Source organism: Thunnus albacares, chromosome 10 (assembly GCF_914725855.1).
Source record: "Thunnus albacares chromosome 10, fThuAlb1.1, whole genome shotgun sequence".
In the NCBI taxonomy this organism is placed as follows: domain Eukaryota; kingdom Metazoa; phylum Chordata; class Actinopteri; order Scombriformes; family Scombridae; genus Thunnus; species Thunnus albacares.
The window spans coordinates 27,667,352-27,694,825 of record NC_058115.1 but is presented as its reverse complement, the minus strand read 5'-3'; the positions used below and the strand labels follow the sequence as shown (position 1 = coordinate 27,694,825).

Below are 27,474 nucleotides of genomic sequence, written 5' to 3'. Positions count from 1 at the left end.
TGAGACCCGGCCTCCGGACAGGTGAGGTCACGGGAGGTGTAAACCTCTTGCTTACAGGCAGCATTAAAAAAAAAAAAAAAAAAGAAAAAAAAGAAAGCTCCTTCCTGTGTTCCTGTTATCCATGTGGAGCTGTAATCCTGTATTTTGGTATGCTTCACACAGCAGAAATATAGTTTCAAACTGCATAGTTTCACAAAAAATCGCAACTCAAGCTTGTTCTGGAGCTTTCAACCGCATTGTACGGTATTCATCAGCGGACTGGGGTGTGCTCAGTCGTCATGAAGATGGGTCCGTTGACACAAGAGCTCAGCAGCTGTTATGATTTCACCCACAGTTCTCGTCGTGTCGGCTTCAAAGTAAAGCATGAACGTTCAATTCTTGACCTCGAAATTTGTAGTTTGATGGAACGATCCCCCCTCCACTTACTGGCTTTTCCCAGAATTCAGCTGCTTATGTTTCATGTATAAAATCTATTTGCCTACAAGAAAGCAGATGTAAATTTAAGATTTGAAACACACCACTTTATATGTGAAAGATTCACATACAGGTTTTCAGACATTTCTCACAGTGTCGTCTTGCACATGTAATCTTCAATATTTCATGTGTGACATGTAAAACCTCACATGTGAAACATAATTTCATATAGTATATAGCCACGTTGGCAGTTCACATGTAAAAATATTTCCCCACATGTGATCATATTTCACTTTAATGTGAAGAGTCTATTGTTTTTGTGCTTTAGAAGACGCTGGTCTGTCTGAGTAAACCAAGTTATGGATATTAAACTCCTAAAAACAGACATTTTTGTGCACTTGGATTTAACAGCATTTTGTAGTTTTCCATGCAGTAGTTTCATAAATTCCCCATTTTGATGAGACCTTAAATAATGGAAATGACCAAATGCAATTCCTCTTTTTCCAGGCAGTTTAGACATTTGAAGAACACTTCAAAGGAAACCTGGATTCTGAGGAGCAAATGAAACTTACTGATACTGTGAAGCTTCAGTCAGATCTGAAGGAAATTTATCTCATCATGACCCAAATTTAGAAAGTACACACGAACAGCATGAAGTCTGAGGCTCAATATTTATCCAAAATAATTGGATAATTTCCAAAATAAGTTCAACTCCTACACAGAGAGAAGAGACTGCAATGAAAGAACACAAATTTTTGACATATCTTCAAAAACGCAATGTTAAAAAAAACAATCCTAGATAATTATTATTTCTCAGATTGTTACATTAAAGCGACACACTTGAGAAACCAACTTTTATTAATCCAAAAGGGGGCATAGGATATCAAGGTAGGAATTAAATAAGGAACCAAACTGATGAGACAAAGCAGGCAGTGTACCAGACCATCGCAGCTCGCATAAGAACACTTCTGCCTCGTCTCCATTAGCTGAGTCGAGCCCGGTCGGGTCCAGCTGTGGTTCAGTCAGGAACAGCTTGATCTCCGCTGCAGACTTGAACCAGCGAAAGGCTCAGCCAGCTGACAGTGGAGACGCTCTGTGAGCCAGACGGACCACAGTGACACTGAGCTCAGGCCAGTAGAGACGAGGCGTTTCACAAAACCACGAGTCAAGTTTCATGCGCAAAAAAATATTATCATATCACAACTTGGCAGCTCCAAAAATAGAACTATCTTAATTATTACAATGGTAATGAACATTAAAAAGAGCCTTTTTTTTTCCAAAACTGAATCAAATAAATGCTGATATGTTTTACACTATGTACATTTTCCTACTGCTTAATGTAAAATATGACATTATGACAGCTTTTACCAAAGCAACTTTAAATATATTATGATGTCATATGTTATAGAGTGCATTTAACAGGGCAGAAAAGTACCTTTTAAAGTCCCAAATAAAGTAAGTGATTAGACGAGTGCACTAGAAGGTAGATTTTAAAATCATTTGTTTTGAGACTGTTGATAATTAACAACTTTAATAATTACATTCAGTATCAGTCATGTCATGTATCTATCTTTAGAATTCTTCAAAGTGCTGCGACTATTCTAATAAATGCAAAGCGCTACATAATGTATCATTATTGATCGATTTCAACAAATTTAGATCAGATTAACAAAAGTGACTGAAGAGCTCAGACACAACTGAAATATTTGGCACGGCTGCTGGAACTTCATAGCCTGAAATCAAATTCTAAAACTGATATAATTTCAGGAATATTATATTATACTTTACTTAGACTCCATTACATACATGAGTCACAAATGAAAGCTTAATGGTGAAGGCGTTATATTGTAGGGTAGATACTGTATTTATAGATTTTTTTTTTTTGCAATAAAAGAAAAGGCTAAATCATAACAAACAACTTCACAAGTCAGTCAACAAAATAAGTCTTAAAATTCACATGCAAAAAAAAAAAAAAAAAAAAGGCAATTTGTTGTGGAAATATTGCTTCTATCATCCTAAGACATCCACACTTAGATGACATTACTTGAGAGTCGAATGAGAAACGTGACCTGTCGTGTAGCAAAATTTAACACAATACGGTCCATCAGTGCAAACATTCACAAGATCAGAAGTAATGAAACATGAAATACTATTTCTTTAACAAAGCGACAGACGTTGGTTACTTGTTGAAGGATGCTGCATCATATTAGTCAAAGTGATGACCCTTTTCCACTATCATTTTAAATGATGGATTTCTAATAATGAATGTTTTTCTCTGCCTAAAAAGGAGATATAGATATAATGGAAAAATGCATCCTAGAAAAGAAAGAAATGAACTTTATCTCCAATGTTTATCTGCATTTTGTAGCATCTTTCAACCTAAAAGCAAATTTTCTTTTCTGTTTTTTAAAGCGGACCTCTGAAAGATGTCTGGCTGCGTAATCAGCCGGTAGAAGCAGCAGATTTAGTGTCAGCAGTCAGAATTTACCAGCATTTGACCGGCAGCTTCTGTTAATGTCGTACGCTGACTGGTTCTGTAATGAAAGGTCCTTCAGTCGCTGCGGGCGCAGTGTGGACTGCAAATGGCTTTATCTGTTGGCTGTGTAAACGAAAGGCTCTACTTAAGGCTCTAATTTAAAAGTCGCTGTTCTCAGTCGACTTCACAACGCTATCAAAACTATGCTGGAAATTAAAAAGATGCATCACTTCAATTTTCAGACTAGTCTCACTGAGGTATATACTCTGTATTCACCAGGTAATGGAGCAAGCAGCAATGCATAGACTCTAATACTAACAGTGTGTGACTGCTTATTGCAGTGTTTCCCAACCTTTTCGGCTCGTGACCCCTTATTTAAAAACCCTTCATCACCAGTTGTATGTCTGTCAACCCTGTTCAACCAAAAAGTGATTATATTTCTGTTTTTCTGTTTCAGAGACCCGATAAGGTAAGATTATCTAGTTAATTCACCAAAAAAAGGGCAAAAAAAGTTTTGTTAATCATCGTGACCCACCAGACTTATCTTACATTATTACTATTTTAGTGAGCGTCATGACCTTCAGGTTGGGAACCACTGGTGTAAAGTCCCGTGTTTAAAGGAACTTCTTAGAAGCCTTCACACAGATTTCAGATCTACATTTCTAAGCTGAATTGTTGTAACCTCAGTATCGTATTGGGTTGATATGTTGGATGACACCCAATATAAAAAAAAAAAACTTTTTGAAATAAAGTTTTCTTGAGGAAAAAGTAAACATTTGATACAGTGAAAAATGATTCTGCTGTTACTTTTAATAGAATCTGGAAGTTTGTCTGTTTTCTGGCTGCTGAGCGAACTGAGAAACTTCTGACTTCTGGTCCCAGTGCTGCTCAGACAGGAAGTGCTTGTGTGCTCTCACGCTCACACATACGCAATCTCACACACCCTCACACCTGCATATTCACTCTAAATACTGAACCATCCTAACACTTTCACACACACACACACAAACACACAAACACACACACACACGCCAGTTCATCCTGACGACTGGGCTGCCTCAGTCACATTCTCTTTCTCCCGCTGTTAATAAGCCAGCTGAAGTTTTCTTTATGAAACTCGTCGACTTTAGGCATCAACAACAGCAGGATCGTCTGACACTGTGTGTCCACGTTCACAATAACTTACTGTATTGCCACTGACTTTAATAAATACTCAGCTTTCTGCTGCTGTTGGCCAGGAGAGCCAGGCTGAGGCGCCGTTTGCTCTCCGTCTTTCCTGAGTGGTTGATCGCTACATCCCGCCGGTCAGTCGATGCGGTTACCACAGATTGTGAAACGGTCGATCTCCAGCAGGTCCTTTTTGGGAGTCCTGTGCTTCAGTTCAGAGGCTCCTTGTGCCTCCCCCTCCTCCTCTTTGGGGATTGAGGGTGCGGGTTGCTCAGCTTCAGGTAGTGGGGTTGGAGGATGGCTAGCTGGTGCAGCAGGCGGGGCTTCGGTGGGCGGGGGAGGAAACAAGTCAGTCCTGGGAGTCGGCTGGGTGGTCACGGAGGAAGAAGAGGAAGAGGATGGTGTGCTGCAAGGTGGGACAGGAATCTGCTCCGCCTTTGATTCACCTGTAAAGAAGAGTGAACCTAAATTTAACTCTCTGACAGACAGACAAGATGACAAATTGATGAGTGTTTTGGTTGTTCGGCTTTCTTTCAGAGTTCTAAGAGTAAAATAACATTACTTAACACATGTAACTGATGTTCTCTAAAGAAACTTATAACACTGTACACGAAACTGTAGTACTAACGTGGTACTACTTCTGTGTTACCATCACCACAATCAGCTCGACTGTGGAAATCATAAATGTCTTCTTCTTTCCCTTCACCATAAACGCTTCCACTTCTGTTTGCACTTTCATATGAAACAAAGTGATGCCTCAATTCAAAACTTTGCTCTGGGAAGTGACAGTTTAGCCTTTAGACTTCTCCAGGGTTGCAATGCAGTATTAAACTCAAATAGAATCTGAAACAGAAACAGGTTTATTGGGTAGTAGCTTTTCATATACCTGCCTTTGTGCATAACGGTCAAAATATAAAAAGTAAGAAAACACAATTAATGATTAGAGCTGCAACTTATGATTATTAGTCAGTTTGGATTGATTGTTTCGTCTATAAAATAGCAAAAAAAATGACCACCACATTTTATGCGAGCCCGAGATGACGTCTTCAAACAGTTCAAATTCAAAGATATTCAGTTTACGATGATAAAAAACTCCGAGCAGCAAAGCCTCAAATTTGCGAATCTGGAACCAGCAAACGATTAATTGATAATAAAAACTGTAATGTTACGTCTATCATTTACTCAATGAATCAACATATCATTTCAGCAAACTGGATGTAACTTCTTGCTAAAACAATTGAAAAACAAGAAGATGAACAATCACCCTCTGCACTGTTGTCATCCTTCTTTTATATGTTTCATTTTCAGTTCCCGTACTTGAGTTATTCTATCACTGCCTATTGTAGCTGTTTTTAAAACTGTTTTATCTGTTTTTCAAACTAAGAATAACTCTAGAATCACCATCTAACATACAAAGATGTTAGAAAAACAAATAAAATAGATCATTTAGAACAGGAAGAGAGACGATGCGGTATAAAAGAGGGTGATGTGCTGACTGCGAGCGACAATCTTCAGCCTGTAACAGAAGGTGTAAAGTTGTTCCGGCTTGAGTGACGCGATGTGATTCAACCTGTCTGGTCCACAAGTCAGGAAACCTGCAACCACCTGACGGCTCAGTTTTAAGCAGCACGGAGGGAGAAGAATGAAACGTAGCTGGAGAACGGAAGCTGACATGAGCGATGCGGTCTCGGTTAAATATTATCACAATCCATTGCATTATGTTAAGAGAAAACACTGTGCAGGCTTTTAAACTTTTGAGAGCACTGAGTGTAGTTATATTAAGAAAATCAACCAAACAGAATAATTCATCATATCACAGAGACTTGAGCAAAGCAGCATTGGATATTAACAAGGCTGCCCACAGAGACCACCGCCCAGCCCCGGGCTATCTGGCTACAACAAACCTCCAATTCTTACTGTAGACAGAGCAGAAGTGACACTTTACAGTACAGAACTACTGCAGTCCACTGTGCATATACTGTGTATATATATATATATATATATATATATATATATATATACTGTATATGTGTGTTTGAGTAAGGCACTAGAAAGAATTTAAAATATGATGGAGGCCATAGGAGTAGTGAGCATCAACGCAGGCCAGCAGAATATTAGAAAATGTCAGGTATTACCTTCGGTTCTGTCTGAATAATTCAGTGTTGAGTCAGTGAGGAATTCATAATAAGGCCTGGTGGATGGTCAGTATATAAATCCATCCCCACAAGCCTTATTTTATTCCTTGTAGCAGGTTTATTTTGACTTTTTGATTTTTAAAAAAAATTGCCTCAGACCCTATTAAAGCTGGCATCAGAATACACAATATTTTTGTCTTTGGAGATGGTCACTGTTTGAGATTCACGGTTATATATTCTTGCTCTGATTTGGCTGAGACGTGGCTGTCTACGCGTTGGATCTCACCAAACATAGTTTTACTTCACTGTTCCACCTGACTGAACCAACAACATGATTTCTCTTTCGCTTCTCCATGTGGCTTTCGCTTCAGCAAATGGCTGATGTGAAACCACTCATTACTCATTTCTGCCCTCCAGACAGAAACATGCAGTATAGACAGATGGCGTATGCAGAGTTATGTGAATCCGGATCATTGTAAAGACAAAGACATACAGAAGAGCATAAATGTGCAGTGAATCCGCTGGAGCAGCAGGTAAAGCTTGAGGCATAGGCTAAAGTAGTTAGCATGAGGTCGCTGGTTCAAATCCCAGCAGCTGAATATGTGGGAAGCAGAAGGAAAGACTCCCATTAAATTTCCCACAACCTGGAAGTGGTTAATATTATACTCTATATGTTGGAGTGTGGTGCTTTAAGCCTTGTGGCTGCTGCTGCTGCTGCTGCTTTTTGAGGAAGCAGATTCATTTGAAACACAAGTACTTTGATGTTTGATATGACATGATGCACCATCAGGATCTTTGTCATTTTAAAGCTCCTGGCTCAGCTCAGCAGGCGGGTCCGTGGCACACACGGGAGAAAAGATCTGCGGGGATTTGGCTGCGGATGACAGGAAGATACTGCCACCTCCGAATCTGTGTCTGATTGTGTGTGTGTGTGTGTGTGTGTGTGTGTGTCTTACTGTAGGTGCAGGGCGTGTTGAACAATTTGTCAAAATATTTACATGAATCTTAATGAAGGAATTCATATGTAAATATATGAATGTGGGAATAATTTGTTTTTTTTACTGTGGATATCAGTCAAATGTGACACATATATGTATATATATACTCTGATAATTTTATTACTACATAGTTTAGTCTATAAAATGTCTGTATATGGTGAAAAAGGCAGATCACTATTTTGTGAAGCCCAAGGTGAAATCTATAAATTGCTTGCTTTGTCTGACCAAAAACCTAAAGATATTAAGTTTACTATCACACGAGACAAAAAAAGCAGCAAATACTCACAGTTGAGAAGCTGTAACCAGGGTGTGTTTTCACCATAATGATAATAACTAGCTATTAATTATTAATAACTAGTTGCAGCCCTATAAACAAGACTGCATGACATTATACTGTACTTAAACCATAATACAAAGAATGAGCATTACTGCAGGTAAAGCATAACATAAACGTTTGCTTTGTTAAGTTGCCACTTAGAATATAAAACAGCATCCAAAATGATGATGATGGTGATGATTTGGGGAACATACATTTGTTTTAGGTGTTTGGGATGAAGCTATGGCCTGATATTTAGACTTCTCTACAACCAAAAGGTCACAGGTTTGATTTGTGCATCACCAGACACTGGATGTGTCCATCAGCTGCCTAAAGCCGGACACTGAGCTCCTACCTGCTGACAAATCTGTCTGGGTACAGGTATCAGCTAAATGCCTAAAATGTAAATTAAAGTGTCAGCTAAATGCCTTAAAATGTTAATATAAACATGATTCTTCTCTCAGGCAGGGTGAGCTGGTAAGCCTTGTGTTGCTTTGGAAACTACGGAGCAGGAAATAGACAAATACAGGAGGTGAAAACATGTAAATCAGCACTATTGACCCTAGTTGGAGATATAAAACATAAGTGCTTTATTTTCCGTTAAAGCAACACAAACTAATGAGCGTTCTGCATGTGTGTTTGAAAAGATTATTGTAAGACACTTGTTTTATTTACAGTGTCTCAAAGTGCAGAGAGACACAAAAGATCAGTGAGTGAGTCAGAGGTAGAGGGCAACATGGAGCATTATTAAAAGCAAGACTAAATCCCAGGACGTCTCATTTACAAGATATCCATTCCAGAGAACCACAGGGACACTTTTCATATCTCCAAAAACAGTATATAGCTATTTATAACATACAATTTATAACCTTTCAAAACAAGCTTGTGTCTAATTGAAAATAATTGCATTTGATTCTCTGTCATCTGCATGATTACCTTAACGAGGGTTACTACAACCTGAGGATAAGAGTGCTCAATAAAACTTAAGTATCTAATGTATTAGCACTAATTCGGTGATATTGGTTCAAATGTATTTATTCAAAATAGCTGTCTTGTTTTAGCAGGTACAGTAGACATGTAAATGGACTCATTTAATCAGGAAATGAATGAGTTTTTAATCTTATAAAAGGAAACTAGACATTGAGAAAATCATAATTTATCAACAGTGCCATGGCAAATCCAAAATGTAGTTATATACAGGCCTGGAAATGTAAACTTTCACTGTAGGAACACTGATAATTCCACACAGTGTAATTAGTGAGAGGGACAAAGTGTGATCAAGCTGAGATTTTTTAATAATTATGTAGAGTGACTGGGAACATTCCCCCTTAAAACTGGGTCAAACTGCATGCTCCTTTTTATAAATAAACCTGACCCAATAGTATTTTGTCCCTTTTACAGTGATGAACACATTTTTCAGTAAATGCTCTGACCAAAACAGGATAAATAGGATCATGATGTGAACTACTGTTTAAAATGCAGAAGATCTTTAAATGAAGTTTTAAATGCTTTGAACTTTTATATTATTTCCAAATTCCCTCTCACACTAGCTGTAAGACAGGACTGATAGTGAGAATGTTTTCACCAGTCACCATTATCTCAGAGTACATTATCGTATTGTTTGGCTAAAATTGATAGTAACTCGATCTTTGTGTAAAAATGAAGGTGAAATGCAAGAGGTACTGCAGTAGAGCTGGTGTTCAGTTGTGAGTGCTTTACCTGAAGGTGCTGGACACGTGGCCTGGTCAGCTTTGCTGGGGCTCTTGGCAGACGAGGATGGGGCTGTCGAGGGCCTCTCAAACAGTTTGTCCTCCATGTTGGCCCTCTTGACGTAAACACACGACTTTCCCAGCAGCACAATACTGTTCAACACTTTCAGTGTAACCAGCCTACAGAGAGAGAACACTGCAGTTAGAGAGGTGCATTTCTAACTGGAAGAATAAAAAAAAAAAACTCTCCCTTTCTTCAAGCTGCTTAGAGTCTTATGAAACTAACAAAACAATAAAAACATGACAAAGCATTATCAGTTCTACTGTAAAGCTACACATTTATCTGAGTCTATGTGTTGATTTTCTTTTAAAAATGTGCAATCAATCATAAGATACTGGCTTGCTGACAGTGTTAAAACATTTCACACGTCATTGCTTTTGGAACCTTTTTTGCTCATTTGGTTGATGGACTCGGCACTAAGTTAAAAATACTCTAGAGTTTGGTAAACTGTGATCAAAATAAATTACAAAATAATGATGATTACCATTATAGTCATAACTGAACAGCCTATTCCAGTCTTTCTTGCTGTTATTCAGCACCGAGATGTAGCAGAGTTAACTCAGTGCCGTCTTGAGCTGGGGCGCAGCTATAATGAATCTCTTCTACCATCTGGTTTCATTCACCACTGTTCACATCCCACCACTGACACCAGGATGTGTTTCTGGGTTTAGCTATTAGGCCTGGGCTTGACACTGTGATCAGAGAGAGACAGACACATTTGGGTCTGTGGACCACTGCTCGCTGTGACAGGGTGTTTCGGACTGAGAGCGTGACAGCGCGGCTGAATCTTTGCCAAAGCGCAGCGGTCTGTTCAAGCCAGAGCTATTTTTAAATAAGGGGGTAGGGAAGGCCAAAGATGGCACTAGAGATGACAACATTGTATTCTTCACCCTGAGGGAAACTCTTCAATGGTACAAGCCCGATGGGATACGGCAAATGAGAGTGAGCGCGGATATCAGCAGCTCAGCACAGGGAGAACGTGAGGGTACAGTGTTAATGCTTATGTAACTGTGTATGTCTGTGAATGTGTGTTTATGACAGCGCCTGCATGTGTTAGTGTGCGTTCAAGAGACCGCGGCTGTGCGAGCATGTCTGTATGTGAGTGTCTGTGTTTGTGTGAGAGTATCTGTGCATATTTGACACACTATAAACAAAGAAATCAAACGTAAACACTCACTGATCTACGACTAAATGAATACTGTGTTCAGAATCAAAAATATAGACACACAGACTTCTATAATGAGATCTGTGTTTCAATGATACGAGCCTGTAGTTCAAACAAGGAGATGGAGGGAACGGCAAAATATTCATCACCAGATTATTCTGCATGGACAACTTCAGTTTCAGCTTTTAAATCTCCTCCCGAGCTACATTTTCACAGTCAGATTAACATATATACAGCATATGTAAAATAAAAATATCCTGTTCAGTACAAGTGCAGTAAGATGTGGCTTAAAAGCTCATTTAATGGATGCTGGGAAGGACAATCTTCAATAAAATCATGTAATAACACTAAAGCAAACATTATGATTTTAATAGACTTACCCGAGATAAAAAAGGAACACGCACGTGTATGACAGTGCTCCTTGCACCTTTACCGAACTCATGACCACTCGGATAAGCTGTTAAAACATAAAAAAAGAAGAATATAGTTTCACATACATGTTCAGCTTTTAAGTAAAGTTTGGAGGAAGTTCTGACTAATGTTTATGTGACAATGAAGACTAAACTCTTTACTGGTATTTAGTGCCTGAGCAGCAACAGACTGCAGCCTCTCTTACCAGAACAGCCAAAGGCAGAGGGATGAAGCCCATCCTCCGAGCCACTGAGTCACTGTAGTCTGTACAAGCCTACACAGTGACAGACGAGCACAGGTTACAGCACTCAACAAAACTGCATTGATTAGCTGCGTAGGCTCCGTGCTCTTTATGTAAGTATAATGACAGTGGTGTGAAAAAAAGAAACGGTTGCTTACGTTCTTCTGTCGACTGCTGACAAGATCGAAAGCCAAACTGGCTCTGTATTCACTGTACACCTGGGAAAGAGATGAGCGGAAGAATGTAGTTTGGAAGCAAATAAGTCTCATTTAAGATAGGCAATGGATCACATACAGTACAGTGTTACATTACACATGTATTGTGTTGGACGACTCCTTAGTTGGTGAATGAGGCTGTTATAGAAGTAATGATCAGGTTTAGCTCTTACATCTGCAGTGATGTCGTTGAACTTGGTGATGAAAGCATGCTTAATGATGTCAACAGCAACTTCAGAGGTGAGGACCATAAAGACATCAGGGAACAACACCCAAAGGTGGTCTGAGGGAAGAAATAACACAAGAAAGTTCACATGTTACACATAAAAATGTTTTAAACTTAATTTATGCTGGGAAAGTTTCCTCGATTGTGGGGCTGTAGTTGTAACCCCACCTGTTACAACTAATGTACAATTTACAATTCATTTTCAATATCAATTTATCTGTTAATCTGATTATGTTTTCATTTAAGTGATTACAGCCTATGAAATGTCAGGACAATGTCAGAAAATAGTGAAAAATGCCCATCATAATTTCCCATAGCCCAAAGGAATATCTTCAAATTGCTTGTTTTGTCTGAACAACATTTCAAAAGCCAAAGTTATTCAGTTCATAATGATCCTAACATTTAAGAAGCTAGAACAGCAACTTCATAATTGATTTATAAAAATACAGTATTAAAATTGTTTAATAATTTATTTGTTAACAATTTAAATCGACTAGTCAACACTAGTCTAAATATCTTGCTCAGTAGCACCTCAGTTATTCTTACTGTGCTACTTCCCCTCACAAAGATCAAAGTCAGGATTCAACCTCATGACACTCATGTCTCAGGTTATGCTAACAGCAGTAATTTTGAGTTTTAAGATTTTAAGTAGTTTAATTACTTACACAATAAAATGCAGTCAATTTTTTTTAGCTGCATTGTACAAGTTTGGCAACTGCTATGTGCATACATCTCTTATGAAAAATGACCAGCGCCACATCATGTGCACAAAAAACTATATGGCCCAAAGCTTAATAGCAGAATTTAATGGGGACCTACTATAATCATTTCCTGCTCTCTCTATATTTTTATTCTGGGACTCCACTAGAGTAGCTTTGCATGATTCACAGTTAAAAAACAACTCTTATTTATCTCATACTGGCCCTTTAGGCAGCCCCTCAGTTCAGCCTCCATCGCTAACAGGCAGTCTTAGCTCCTTTCTGGAAGCCTGCCGAGGGGCAGCCGTATCAGAGTCGTGTTAAGTTACTGCTGATGAAAACCCAACACTTCCTGCTTTACTGCTTCATATTAAAAGTTTTTAAATGACTAAATAACAGGAGACTTTATTATGAAGAATTAACAGAGATTCGTTAGCAGCGCTAAAACCCAGTCAACACAAGATATGGAGATACTTTGAGCTCTTTGTTCAGCGGATCAGTTAGAAATAATACAGGGAGGAAGAGACAGCCACACTGATGATAATGTGTGATGAAGAGCTGCAGATGACCAGCACAACTCCAACAGGTAAACTATTTATTTTACTTTGCTGTGCTGTGTGATGGAAAAACACTCACAGCATGCCAGCTCGACTGAAGTCATAGCTCTGCGTGAATACCCCCAAAACAATGGAAAAACACTATAATGTTAGCGGAGTGGAGCAGAGAACTCGCCCGCTGTGCGTGGAGCAGATGACCATACAAAGAAATCCATCATGAGCCAACATCAGGCTGAAAATAGAAAAAACCACTGGGAACCGAGTGTTCAGAGCAGTCTGAAGCCGGTCCTTTTTGCTCACAGGGTTTACTTCTACATACGTTTACCTCATTATCTGACACTTCGGCCACATTTAACATGAACATCTGATATTGTAATATTATATTTATGACTGAAAATAAGGAAAAGCACAAAAGGGCCCCTTTAAAAGAAGAAAAGCCCAGTTTAATAGTATTTTTTTCTTAAGGTTGGTATACTTGCATACATTTCCAATATTTAATGCACAAAGCAGCTTTGGCTCTAATTTCACACTTCTCATTTTAACAACAGTTAAAATGGATGACATGAGAAGTGTTTAGTAGGTAATTAGCTGAGAGACGGTGATCTGTATATTGTAAACAAAGAAGTGCAGTCACCACTAATGCAGCATGCAGGATAAGTGAATTACCGGGGAGTTGTGATTTGTATACCTCTTTAGCAATAGAAGGCTGTGGTTCTGATAGTATTAGTGCATCAGAGTTATGATTGCTGTTGACAGGCCATGTCTGTCATCTATGGTGAGTCTGGCTTGGAGAGTAGCAGGAGGAGCTGACTGTTTTCAGAGAGCTGTAATACAGAAATGCCCAGCTCTCAACCTTCACACTGCTCTGTCGGTAGTGGAAAGCTCCCCATGGTGTTGCAATGGGTCAACAAAATCATCAGGAAAGGAGCTGCTCAAAACTGAATCTTTAGCATGACTAGCACTGAGCTAGGATGGAAGTATTTTCATTTTTAAAAGTGAACAAACCTGAGACAGTATGCTTCTCATTATAATATAAAGAGTCTATTAAACTGCAGTTTTAGGGAAAACAGATAATTACCTGGGTTCCATGAGAACTGCTCCATATTCCTGAGACAAACGATGAGCAGGAGAACGTAGCTGGTGAACCGTTCCTTGATATCTGCCAGGATAAAATAATAACATTTGCAATTATAATATCTCCGCCCTGAACAACATGGCTAAAAAATGCTACTACTAAAGCATCTTCACTTAAGGCACAACTGCAGAAAGTTTCATTCACCCACATTTGATGACCTTGTGCTGTATATGTGTGTGAGAGTATGAAAGAAAGTTTTAAAGGAGTCAGATCCATCAACTTTATTATGCATAAATGTGCAGTGAAGTAACTGAAGAGTAATTGTGCATTTATTTTAGCAGCACATAATAGCTACAGTGGCTTTTAGTCTTGCCAAAGTAATGGATGCTATAAACATCCATCTCGTGCAAATTGAAGACTCAGCTGTAGATGTTGTAGAATGCAATCATCTGTTCTGATAATGCCATGCTAGTTAGGACCAAGCCCGGCTCCATAAACAGGCAATCTTCCAAGTTGTGAGAGGAAAATGGCAGCTGATAATGGCTTATTGTCTTCTGAGGTCATTAGAATACAATAAGAGTGACTGAGATAAAAACCTGCTGCCTTGGGGGATTAAAGGGCGAAATGCGCAAGGCATTTAATCTATAACTGCATTTGTATTCTTCCTATCAAAGCAACATGGATGGATTCATAAAAGCTTTCTATTTGAGGAAGAGTGAGTAACCCTTTGTATGCTAAACATTTTACCAGGAATCAAGTCATTTTCGTCATACATCTATCCTACAGAAATTGACAAAAGACACTTATGTTTTGCCGATGTGATTAGCTAAAAAAGTAGCTTTTTCATTAGAGAAAGTGTTGCTTTTAAACATTTGTGGGGCAGCAAGAATTGTTCTGAGTGTTATTAGATTTCACATTTATTACTAATGTACAACAAAGTATTTCAACAGGTCCATTATACTTTAGACTTTTGCCTTTCCGTCAAACAATCGCTAACATATTTTCTGAACGGGATCAGAAAGTACAAAAAAATACTTATTTGTGCAACATTTTCTTTAGATGCAAAATGTTCCATGTTGTTACACTTAAGCAACAAGAAGAAACAACATGAAGCAAATATAATTATAGATTGTGGCGCCTCATTTTCTGGTAAAGACTGTGAGACACTAATTCTCTGTGAATATTTTTACAGGTTTTTAATTTTGTAAGTGTGAATTCTGAGCAGACTGACATCATCAAATAAACAGTGAAACAACACAACATGAAGTGTTACCAGATATGGAAAACCTGTACTGATGTTTTTCAATTTAAGATATGTTTTTGGTACCAGTGCCCTTTTCAACCAATACTAATAATAATATATTAAATCAGTGATTTCAGATGAGACAATGAGTATCTTACCACTGTTGGACATTTGGAATAAGTTGTTCTTCTCAAATTTCTTGAACACACTTCCTTTTATCTCCACAAACTGTGTTTGAGAAAACAGAAAAAAACAAACAAAGAAATGCATTTAGCAGTAAATATTATCCTGAAAATAAGAAGAGAAACTAACATGTTGCAGCTACAGCAGCAACATTTCATCACCGACATGTCAAGTTCCATCTTCCTGGGATACATCTGCATACAGATGATTCAATTAAAATGTAGTTTGTGGGCATATATGCATATATTTTGTTTGTGTGTGTGTGTGTAGCTGCTTAAACAATCTCATCAGGCTTTTCTGTTTGTGCGCAGATTATTGTGTACACCTGTATAGTAGTAGTAGTACTAGTAGTAGTGGTAGTAGTAGGTTTGTGTGTGTGTGTGTGTGTACTAACGTTGTTGGACATCATGATGGTGAGCAAGGACTTGTTGTGTGAGTTGAAGGCAACATTGAGGGTGGAGGCTTGGACCATGATGAGGATGGCATGGAGGACTGATGGACATTCACTCAGGAAAACAACTGATGTAAAAAGCAATTTAGTACTGAACACCTGTCCATTAAAACCTACTTAAAAGCAATGCAGCTTACTGGTTAGACAGACTACCTTCTAATCAAAACCCAAAGTACAATGCCTGAGAGCAGTTCAGCTGTGACCATCAGAAGTCTTTTGTTTTTCTGAAATATCCTTAAAAAAAGATCCTCTGCTCTGCCATTAACAACATCAGCTAAATGCTTAGATTATTAAATGAAAGGATTTAAACCTTCCCAGATAGTTACCAAAACTTCTACATCAAATCTGGCATGTATGACTGAATGGCTCAAGAAAACTAAAAATACACATGTCATGCACTGAACTCAACTAGTTTAAGTTCAAAGCACAAAAACTTCAAAGGAAATAAAAATAATCAGTTTTTGCCTTTTTTTCCTAGTCTGTCTAGTCAGGAGAAAATCAAAAACAAAATGAATTCTAGTGACTGTAATGCTGAACTCAGAGGCTTTATTCATCTTCTCCAATGGTCACACAGAGCTCACAATAGTTATGAGCATTACATCAGACTACGCCACTTGAAACTTAAGACACAGAGGAAAGAGACATCAAATGTCAATCACAAAATATCATATAATATAATCAGCTTACTTCACAAATGACAAATCTTGCCTGTTGAGTCTTAAAACAGCCATATTGCTGCTGTGGATTTGAATGAGAAGGATACAAACATAAAAAACGGCCATGAGGAAGTGAGGGATGACTCCTATACTGTCTCTTTTCCGTTCTTTGGGTTCTGTAGCTGTCCAGTAGAGAGCATCCAGGATGTCTTGACCGAAGGAGGAGAAGAGGCGATCTGCCACCTTACAGAGGAAGGACAGGTGACATCATAACTTAAAAAGTTAGTATGTGATTCAAACAGATGTATTGTTCATTTTATCACCCGTCAGTTACATTAATTACTCTTACACAACAAATATCACAAACTAACAAATGGAAGTCGGTGCAGCATGACATGTACAGCACCTCAATATTTTTAACATCAAGAATTTCCTACAAATGTTGTCTATTTCCAAGGCTTTAAAAAAAAAAAAAAGTCCTGGCATAGTACACCGACTACCTAGCAACATGGTTTCTAAATCATCTCAGACATATCTTTGGCATTTCTATCCTGCAATTTCCTTTAACCTCTAAGCCAACATATATGCCCATACAAATATATCTGCAATAAGCTAATACTGGCCAATATACTGTATATACAGTAGTGCAGCCTGAGCATCAATGTGCACAGCTATTAAACACCATTATACTATATATTGGATACATAATAAAATAGTGATTGAAATGCATCAATAGGTATGATCTGTGTATATGATGCTGCAGCAGATGGCGCTAACACTTTTAGGTTTAAATCCTGCTGAGGCCACCTGTGCTAAAAAAAAATACAGTTTCCACTGAATGCAGATGTTAGATTGTATAAAATATGATGTACCTCCAACATGTTGTAGATGATGTAGAGTTTGATGACAGACTGTCCTCTGATCAGGTGGTACATCATGGAGTAATCTACATAATGCATCATGGAGAAGCACAGCACCAGGATCAAGCCCTTCAGCATGTCACACACCTGCGCTGGCTGCAGCAGCCGGGACCCGCTAACCAAACACACACACACACAAAAACATTAACTTATAGTATCTGTATATGGTTATTTAGACATATTTATATAACTTTTCAGTGCATTCTTGCATATTTGAATGCAAACTTGCATGCTGAGATACACAGTGCAGTGTATCTGTGTATCCGCATGCACATAATCTGTCATTGTATTGTGTCAGTGAACAGTTATATCTGTTTACACAGATATGATGTATGTGTATGCTGACAGACAAAACATTTTAGTGAGCTATGTATGAATTTGGAATGCATACAAGCATTTACAGCACTGACACATACACTGTTTTACAAACTTCACTGATACTGAGATCGACTGACACACAGTGAAAGAAGCCGAGTGAGGAAGGAGCTGTCTACAGATTCATTACAAAACCAGATGACGAGTGTCACTGACTAATGCTGCTCATGAAGGCTCTGAAAGATCTCTGCTATTCATCTCATGCAAGGAAACAGAAGAGGAACACATACAGGGATAAACAGTTCATTTCTGTTCAAAATTGGATATTCCACACAAGGGAAAGGGCAAACAAGCACTGATAACACAAGAACACAATATGAATATTGAAGTGAGTATCTGCTTTATACTAAAAGTAGTCTAATATGTTTCTGTTTTGGCTCTATGTTTCTTTATGCTCTTTATATGATTCAATTCTTATCCACCAAACATGCCACAGTGCACCAACAAAAAATCATAAATTTTTGAGTATGGAGAATCTATCTTTTTTTTTTGTAAATATTTCACCTTTGTCACAAAAATGGGAACAGCATTTTGGACAGAAATGTTTCAAATGGAGTTGAATAGATGGAGGAAAACACAGTGGCTAAGCTGTCACATAATGCAGGAACAGCAAAGCATGTCTTGTCTGTGGGCAATAACTTAGTGTTTCAAAACGTATGAAGCTTCATAATTAATGGCAGTGGTTGGCAGTGGCAGCTTGGGAGCATGTTAAGAGGAGGGCTGACAAATCCATAGGACCGGTTATTTAGTATTTACTGTGACAGGGATAACCGGGCAGAGCCAGAGAGCTTAATTCCACCATATTTTCCATGTCAGCTGTGTGACTGGTCTACGTGTCTGCAACCACTTCTAACTCCGGCATTAAAATATGTTTCATCTACTCATCGCACAGGCTGCTTCGTTAACAAATTCAATATTCACTAATATTCGGATTTTCATAAGGGAAAAGGTTATGTTCTGAAGATGGATGTGATTGTTAAGACATGTTACCACGACTTTGTTACAAGTTAAACACTATTCTACAGATACTGCTGTCAGATTTTCCACTAAAATCACTATAAACCACACAGACTAATCCTGGACCGACTCACTAGTTCACAAGACACAGCAGAACAACAATGAACTACTCTAACAGACACTATTACCTTAATTAACTTAAGCGACTGTTGATTAATCTTGCATCACAACAACAGGGCTGCCCCTTACCTTACGCTTTAAAAAAAAAAACACAAGAAAGGAAAAAGAGATCATGTTTCAGAAGAGAGGGCTTGGTTATCTGATATCTGAAGTATTTCAGGAGCCGAGTCCAAGCTGAGAGAAAAAAAAAAAAAAAAAAAGGCCTGTTTTGGAGAAGACGTGTAAATTAGCTTAATCAAGTGTCTCTCTGTCTGCTGAATCTGTGTGCAGCTGAGCACAGAGCTGTGAAGAGAACAGGGTGAAATGAACATCTGGGCCTTTTTTGTCCGAAGCATAAAAGACAGTGATTGCCTTCGTATGAATGGAAGAAAAGAATGGTTGGAGTTTACTTTGGATGTACAGTTTATCGAGGATACCGTTTATTTCCCGTGATTGCGATGATGAGGTGATGCTAGGTTAACGTCATTAACCCTTATTGTTTTCTTTCGTCATATCTATACTAATCACAAAAGAGAAGATGCAGATAAAATGGGCCACAATCCAATATCATGAAGCTGTCCCTGGTTCCTTTGGTTTCCTGATGCTATGGCTCCATCCAGTGGTCAAGTCATTCATGTAATCTACTTCATATTTTTCACTTAATTTAAATGTTTTTGTTCACTAATGAATGTACAACAATAACTAACAGTAGATAAATGAATAAAGGTCAAAGGAAGTGTAACAGAAGATAAATGAGTGAGGGAATGCAGCTGAATTAATACTAAGGTAATAGAGTAAAAACAGTTCAATCAGACATGTAAGATAACCTACAATTTTTTCAATTATTTGATTATTCATTTAGTAAAAAATGTGTTTAATTTACAATGATATAAAATTGAGAAGTTTGACATGTTTGCTGAATAAATAACTGAAATGATCATTTGATGATCTGTCAGCTCATCAATAATGGATTCATTGCTTCAGCTCTAACCCACACTACTACACTTCTCTACAACCACCCCCCCCCCCCCCCCCCCCCCCCCCCCCCCCCAACATGTTAAATATCTGCTTTGGTATTCAGGTGGTTAAGGTGCAAACTCAGAGCAACCTCGTCTCACAGTATCTTCTCCCCCAGCATGTGAAACACACACTGCTCTCTGGATGCGAAGCTACTGCAGCCAGCCGGGAATGTAGTCGGCACAAAGCAGCAGTGCTCACTATCTCCGTTCTACAAGCATTATCTCTATAACACATGAATATTATGTTTGGGTGCAGTCAGCTATTGTGCTGCATTCCAAGTAGCCATCTCTATGTGCCATTCATACTGTATTACCCTGACAGTATGCATTAAGCCAGAGAAAGCTTTCTGATATAAAAACCTTGTTATAGAAGCAGAAAATAGCCGTTTTGCTTCTGTGGAGCAGCTGGGGATATCTGTACAGGGAAGGTGAATAACCAGAGAGTTTTTCCCTCTTTCACACTACTGCTGAGAGAAACCTTTAAATCAAGGCAAGTGAGCCCCAAACTGCTCCAGAAGAGCTGCTCAGTGACCAAACAGACTGGTGTTATTAGGCAGCCCTCCAGTTTGAGTGTGTGCAGCTGTGTCACTGACAAGCAACATGGGGATGAGAATGAGAATGAGCATGCATGCTCAGCAAACCTTCTCTGGATGGGCTTGAAAAAAAAAAAAAAAACAACAACAACAACGACATCTACAAAAAAAAAAAAAAAAAAAATTCCAGACTTAAAAGGAACCAACATGGCTGCTCTGGCTTTTGAGAATGGAACATGACGTGCGGTGCCAAGCCGTACATATTAACAGACACGATGGAGATGAAGAGAAACTGGTGAATGAGTGTGGAGGCCAGTTCAGGACAATGATAACATTAATGCAGCCTCGATGGGCTCGTGGGAGCGTACCTGCTTCTTCTGCAGTAGGGGCATGTGCGTGCCCTGCAGGGGGAGGAAGGCAAGGGCAGAATCAGACAGACGGTGAGGCGGGTATGAGGACAGGGGGGGTGCCAATTGGTGAGTTCAGGTGTTTATGCCCTGAAGCTGTATGCATACTGCACTGCTATTCAATTTCAAAATGATTCGTGGAGTTCTGGTCAATATGTGTTCAGAGTGAAAACAAGTTTATCACTGTGTACCAAATGAATTTAAACAGTTTTCAGACCTGTATAGGAACATTTAAACACCTGATATAATGTTTTTATGTACATAACAAGAGAGCAACATAATCTAGTAAGAAGTAGACGACTAACAAGCAAAACCTTAATACAGTAGCTGATATACGAGAAGTACCAGATCTTTCACAGAATGCATAAAAAGGTCTAGTTTTGATCTATGTGGTAGATGAAAAAATTTCTTATTTACAACAACTGTGTATAGAAAGTATACAAACAAATCATGCCATTATAATGGACATTTTCTGTTAAAAGTAGTAAATAATGGTTACATGTGTTGGATAGGAGTAAATACAAACATTCTTTGCAAGGCCTTTTCATGCAGGTTCAGCTCAATAATAGTGTTTCAATATTCAGTCTGTTCAACTACATAAAAAAAGAAGACAGACATTTCTTTTAGACAAATCATGCTAACGTACCAAACCAGAACAATCTGAACATAGGTTTTAAAGTAGGGTTATATGTATGAATGCATTTGTGTGAGTACCTAATTTACCTTCATCCATATGATGCACATATGTAGCTACATATTATCTTTACTTATATGTACCAGTAGGGCTGCACATTTAATCATACATGATGATGGCGGTCATGATTTTGACACGCTGCAGTCAGTTATCTACACAGCTATATTTATCAGTATGGTGTGAACGGAAGGCAGTGTCCTTTTTAAAATGTGCAAATTGAATGAAACTATTTTGTTCCCAAAATTGAGGTATAATCATGATAAATTATTGTGACCTTAAAATTGGGAAATAATAATTCCAGTTTAACTGATGTTAATGTTTTACAGTTAGACATACATACAGCAAACTGACACAGCAGAAATTACAACAGCTCTTTGAATATCGACAAAAAACATAAAAAATATGAAGTTAGAGTCATCTTTGCACCAATATAAGCTGTTTCTGTTGTTGTTGTTAGCTGTAACTGTGCAGCCCACACATCTGTACAAACGTGTACTCATACCTGCAGATTATGCGCTGCTGTGTGTAGGTATATCCTTTAAGTCTGAGTGTTCGTCGGTTACAGGATTTTATGCAGGTATAATTTATGTTTGTGTGTGTGTGTGTGGGAGTAGTAGAGAATATGTGTGTGTAGGCTCTGACCTGAAGCCACAGCATGGCAGGGTGAGGAGGCGGAGCAGGGCCAGCAGCACCCTGAGGGGCAGCAGAGTGAAGACGTACAGGAAGGCGTCCACACACAAGAAGAAGCCAAATATCATCAGCTGTAAAGTTACACACCAACACCTCTGAGTCAAACAACAATTGTCAGTGTAAACAATGTTCAGGTTTTAGGGCATCACATCCGAGAGAAACAACAGAGATTGTGGACACACACACACACTTAAAAATCTGTAATCTTTAAAGATAAACAAGTATTTTTCCGACACCACAGAGTAAAATATTGTAGGTAAATGATGTACAACTTTCACTCATCAAAACTGATCTCGTTTAACAAGCACTGTACATTAAAATAAAATAAAGTCAGACCATCGGCTGGAGAGAAACCCTGTAGGCTCCTCAAATCTAACTAAAGACTTCTAGCTGAAAAACTGTCCTCTAACATTTTTTGAGTACTTCACTTATCTTTCGTCTCCTTTGCGTCTGAAGAAAAGCCAGGCGAAAGCTATTAACTACCAAGAAAAGGTCTAGGCCTAAACCAGTTGCGCAGCAGGCACATACCTTCACAGTTTCCCATATTTGAAAAGCCATTTCCTTGTCATTTTAGGGCTGTTTTAAGAGCAGTATATTTAAGACATCTGATTGCTTCTGACACCTACTTCTAACTGTGAAAATATGACGGCGCTGCTGTAAGTATTGGTAGAAGCTGGTGGGAGGGTTTGTTTCTCATTGGTAGATTCACTGTGACTTTTTTTGGGGGCCTTGTTAGATATCCATGAAGTTGGTTAGGCTGCTTAACATAGTCAAGCCACTGAGTTCTCTTATGTTTACACACATTCCTCTCTTGCCCCCAAGTGGAGGAGGAAAAACTAAGCCAGTAGGAGCTACATTAACCTGGGCTCACTTGATAGGACCCATTTATGCTGAGAAATGGAGTTAATGCAACTCTGAAAACTTAAACTTAACAAATTAAGATCTGAATCCCAATCAGCTGTGTGACCACTGAGTCTAAACTTCATCTATGGTCTTCTCATTAGCGCAGGTAGTCTTGCTTTTAATTTGACAGGTTTACATTATTAATTTCTAATTGACATTGTGGGTGTATGTGATGTGCTGTTTGTAGCTTTGTATTTTGTATGGTGTGTTATGTGTGTTGTTTTTTTGTATGTTTTGTATTGTTTGTTGTTGTGCTGTTGTATGTTTTGATTGTGGGGGGCTACGGATGCAGATTAGCTTCGAGCTAACTCCGGTGCAGTGCATCTTTAATGTTTAAAACTGCACACTGTCTCGATCAATAAATCAAATCTATAAATATGTAAATATAGAAAAAGCCTACTTTTTGATGCACCATAGTAATTAAGGCTTGCATTTTAAACAGGTTAGAAGGAAAACAAGGTGGTTGATATAATGAAGATATGCTAGTTAACAAGCAGTACTGTAAAACATTGATTCCTGGAAAGAGACATCATACAGTTTGATGCACTCCAGATGAGCTCCAAACCTGCCACCTGGTGGCTCATGACAAGAACAACAAAAATATACTGAATCAGTCCAGCACATGGCAAAAGAAATGCTATTTTACACAGTCGCTTTACAAACATATATTATAAGTATTAAAAAATGTGTGTATGTGTGTGGGTGGAGTTGGGACTGCACCTAATGATTACTTCATTATTAATTCATCTTAATATAATTTTCAAAATAATGAATCATCAAGTCAATATAATGTTAAAAATAATGACAAATAGACTTTAACAGAATCTAAAGTGATGTTTCAAAACTGCATACTTAATCAAAACAAATGTGAATAAAATTTTATATATATATATAAGTTAATTTATAACAACAATGGGCTGTTTTGTGCCTTGTGTGTGCTGAGATGTGAATGACAGAACAACCAGAGGGAGATAGCTGAAGTTAAAAGGGGCAGCAGCATTGGGGGCTCGTGTTATACGATACCTTCTCAAGCTCCTTGGGAATACGCATACATGTGTAAACTCTCTCTCTGCGCTCGGTGTACTTTGCCTCATTGTGCTCCAGGAAGTAGCCTCTGGTGAGCTCCGTGCAAATGAAGCGTGTCAACGACGGATCTGGAACAACATTAGAGCAACAGTGTTTCCACAATGCCATTGTCTGCAACAATTACAACAATGGCTATCAACACAATGAGAGCGCCAACCTTTGGAGAGTCACACTGCAAAGTGAAAGAGGAGGAAACTTCTCTGAATGGTGGAAACTGGAGAACTGAAAATATTCTTAACTCACAGTGCAACATGAACACATCTTTGGTAAAGCTGAACATGCTTCATGAAGCTCTGTGTGATATGTCCATGGACTTTCTTCCCTACTCCTAAGCCATAACTGCTGTATAACTGATATCATAAGACACTTACTGTTGCCCTGTAACACAGTGCACCTTTGAATCAAGAAAGCCATGTCACATATTTAAGGGTAATTCAAAATGAAACACTGATTGGATTATGATATGGTTTAAACTTAGAAACTCTTTAAATGAAAATGAAGGTTAATAAACAAACTCGGGATACATAACTAAAAGGAAAACAGCGGAACAAATACAAGTTGTAGCCAAGTTGCTGGATCTGTTAACTGTCTCAGGCTGTCGATACCCTAAATGCCTCCATACTGTCTTGGAATTTGTTCCACTTGACTTCACCCTGTGAGTACCTGTCAAACATGTCACACCTCATAAACCTCAGACAAAGAAGAGTTTGCTGTGCATTACACATCTCATGACCTAACAGTATAATGTTGCTCAACTTGCAACAGTTTTGTTGTTAAGGTCACACAGAGAGCTGAACCACTTTGGGTTTTAATAGAGAGTTCAATTAAATTTAGCATCTATAAGCACGCCCGCATTACAAAAAGAGTTAACAGTCACATAAACTAAGGCTCAAGAGTCTAATAATGTATGTTTTCAATTATATTGTGCAAATGTTTACCTTATCTCAGCTACAGTGTTTTTAGTATTTGTATTTTATATTGTTCTATATTTATTTAGCATCAGATGTACCCATAACTTAATAAATGCACAATATACAGGGTCAGATGAGGATCTACAGGAGTGTGTGTGGGGCCAGTAAAGTATGCTTATGGGTAACACACACTCCTGTTCTCTGACCCAATTAGGACTTTTAGCTACATTACCACAGTAAATGTTTCTTTTACTTATTTACATACTTTACTTTGATAGCTGTTACTAAACATGGTGCCTCCACAGTACTGAGATAAGGTCACAGATTTTGATAGTTGTGATTTCAGTGTGCAGAAAATTGTGGCCCCTCAGTTTCTTTGATGCTAGGAAATTTAACTACATGAAAAAGCCCAAAGTGTCTACTAGGGCTGCAACTAACGATTATTCTCATTATCATTTAATATGTTGATTATTTTCTCGATTAATCAATTAGTCATTTGGTCTTTAAAAGTTAAGAAAATGGTGAAAAGTGTCTATCACTGTTTCCAAAAGGCCAATATGCAACCTAAAATGTCTTCTTTTGTCCCAACCAGTCCACAACCCAAAGACATTCAGTTTATCATCAGATAAGACAAAGAAACACTTCAAATTTTCACATTGGAGAGGCTGGAACCAGGGCATGTTTGGGATTTTAGCTTAAAAGTGACTGAAACAAGTGATTGATTGTCAAAAACAGTAGCTGCAGACTAATTTTTTCAGGCCTACACTACAGTTAATGCCTATATCAACTGTTAAAATGTGTGACCTGGTACCTCTATACTATCTAAATAGTATAGAGGCACCATTTATGGTGATAAAGTGTGATAAAAACAATGGCAGTAGCAATACGTCTCAAAGAACAGGTTCACAATTTTTCAAGTCTGTCTTAAAACAACAGTCAGGTGCCCAAATGAACATTGAAACATGTTTTTCTTGTCATAATCATTCCTCCTTTTCATAATGGCAATTAGAAGATCCCTTCATAACGCACTTACAATGTAAGTGATGGGGGACAAAAGCCACAGTCCTCCTTCTGTGCAAAATTGTATTTAAAACTTTATCTTAAGCTGATATGACACTTCAGCCATAAAAATGATCAACAAATCAAGTATCAAGTTGATATCTTTTATGTTGCAGCCTTTTTAGTGCCAAAGTCCCTCTTTTTGTTACTATACTTCCACCGCAGCTCTACAGGGAAACACTGTCCAATGAAACACAAAGAACACAAAAAATTTGATACTAAAAAGACTAAATGTAGCAGATATCCGCTTGATATGACTAACTCAGACTGCTGAGGCCTCATATAAGCTTTAGGTAAACTTTTAAATGCATTTTTGCACAAAATGACTGTGTAGACACACTGTAGATCACTTACATTAAAGGTGCATTTGAAGGGGATCTTTTAACAGCCAGTATCAACAGGAGGAATAATTACAGCGAGGAAAACCGCTTTTGCTTTTCTTATGGGCACTTAACTGTTAAGTGTTTTAAGACATACTTGAAAAAATGTGAACCTATCCTTTAACTTTATCAGGTCAGAGAATCTAATGGGTCACAGAATTTGGTGCAATACCGAGGTAGCGTGATCTCTGGACACCCTGAAGTGAAGAATGTGGTTTAGACACTGTAACATACCAAGATAACAACATGTTTGAGTGCGATGGTAGATTACGTTTACTGCTCACTGAACTGCCGAACTTTAAGCAGCTAACTACCGTCGCCATGCCAAACTAAACTTTAGACATTACTAGAGTAGCTAGATAGTGGCGGAGAAGATCCAAAGCTAGTTTAAAATAATGGCTATATTGTGTCAGTCACAGAGTTTTTTTTTTACTGGCAGGTTTATTGAGCAGTAGCACCAGCGACAGTTCATTATTTAGCAGTTAATCGAGCTAGCACTGACTGTAAACAACAACCGTTGACAACGACTCAAAATAACGTTTTTACAACTGCTCATGACCCATATCTAATTTACTTATGTTTGATAATACTGCTAACGTTAAACTTATTAATGAAGTCACGACAGTTACAATGCTACACGGTTACAAAACGCAAAGAATACGTAGTATTTGACCCGTTTAACTGCCTAACGTTTATTAGCTGTAGCTAACGTTTAGGAACGTCAGTTAAGGGGAGACCCGACGTTTACCTGCTGACAGCTCCCGCTGCTCCCTCCTGACAGCACTTATATCGTAAAATCCCAACGTTTCCGGCAGTGCTGGGGTTATACTGATTTTGCCCGACTTGTGCAAATCCTCCCACGGTCGTTTTTGTCTTTTCTTGAGCTCAATTTCTGCTTCTTTCTCTTCTGACAGCTCGGTCCCCGATAAGTCCGCCATCTTTACTTTGGCAGCCGCGTCACTCTATGCAACGTCATAGTAAACA

At 38.4% G+C, this 27,474-nt stretch overlaps 1 protein-coding gene across 1 annotated transcript; it reads right to left on the bottom strand.

Annotated features, from left to right (window-relative positions):
- Positions 1-1,254: 1,254 nt before the first annotated feature.
- On the bottom strand, positions 1,255-27,474 carry tapt1a (transmembrane anterior posterior transformation 1a). The gene is made up of 14 exons (XM_044363822.1): positions 27,239-27,474; positions 24,078-24,208; positions 22,104-22,222; positions 17,270-17,432; positions 16,505-16,640; positions 15,685-15,782; positions 15,266-15,335; positions 13,868-13,948; positions 11,482-11,591; positions 11,252-11,311; positions 11,058-11,126; positions 10,822-10,898; positions 9,226-9,395; positions 1,255-4,503 (listed from the first exon to the last, which is right to left on the bottom strand). The coding sequence occupies exons 1-14, from the start codon at positions 27,426-27,428 to the stop codon at positions 4,196-4,198; spliced, it is 1,782 nt and encodes a 593-aa protein (XP_044219757.1). The 5' UTR covers positions 27,429-27,474; the 3' UTR covers positions 1,255-4,195.

Coding starts and splice junctions, on each gene's coding strand:
- tapt1a (XM_044363822.1), bottom strand. CDS start 27,428: ATGGCGGACTTATCGGGGACCGAGCTGTCAGAAGAGAAAGAAGCAGAA. Junction 13,949..15,265: donor ATTCCAAATGTCCAACAGTG/GTAAGATACTCA, acceptor TTATCCTGGCAG/ATATCAAGGAACGGTTCACC. Junction 11,127..11,251: donor TCAGCAGTCGACAGAAGAAC/GTAAGCAACCGT, acceptor GTCACTGTGTAG/GCTTGTACAGACTACAGTGA.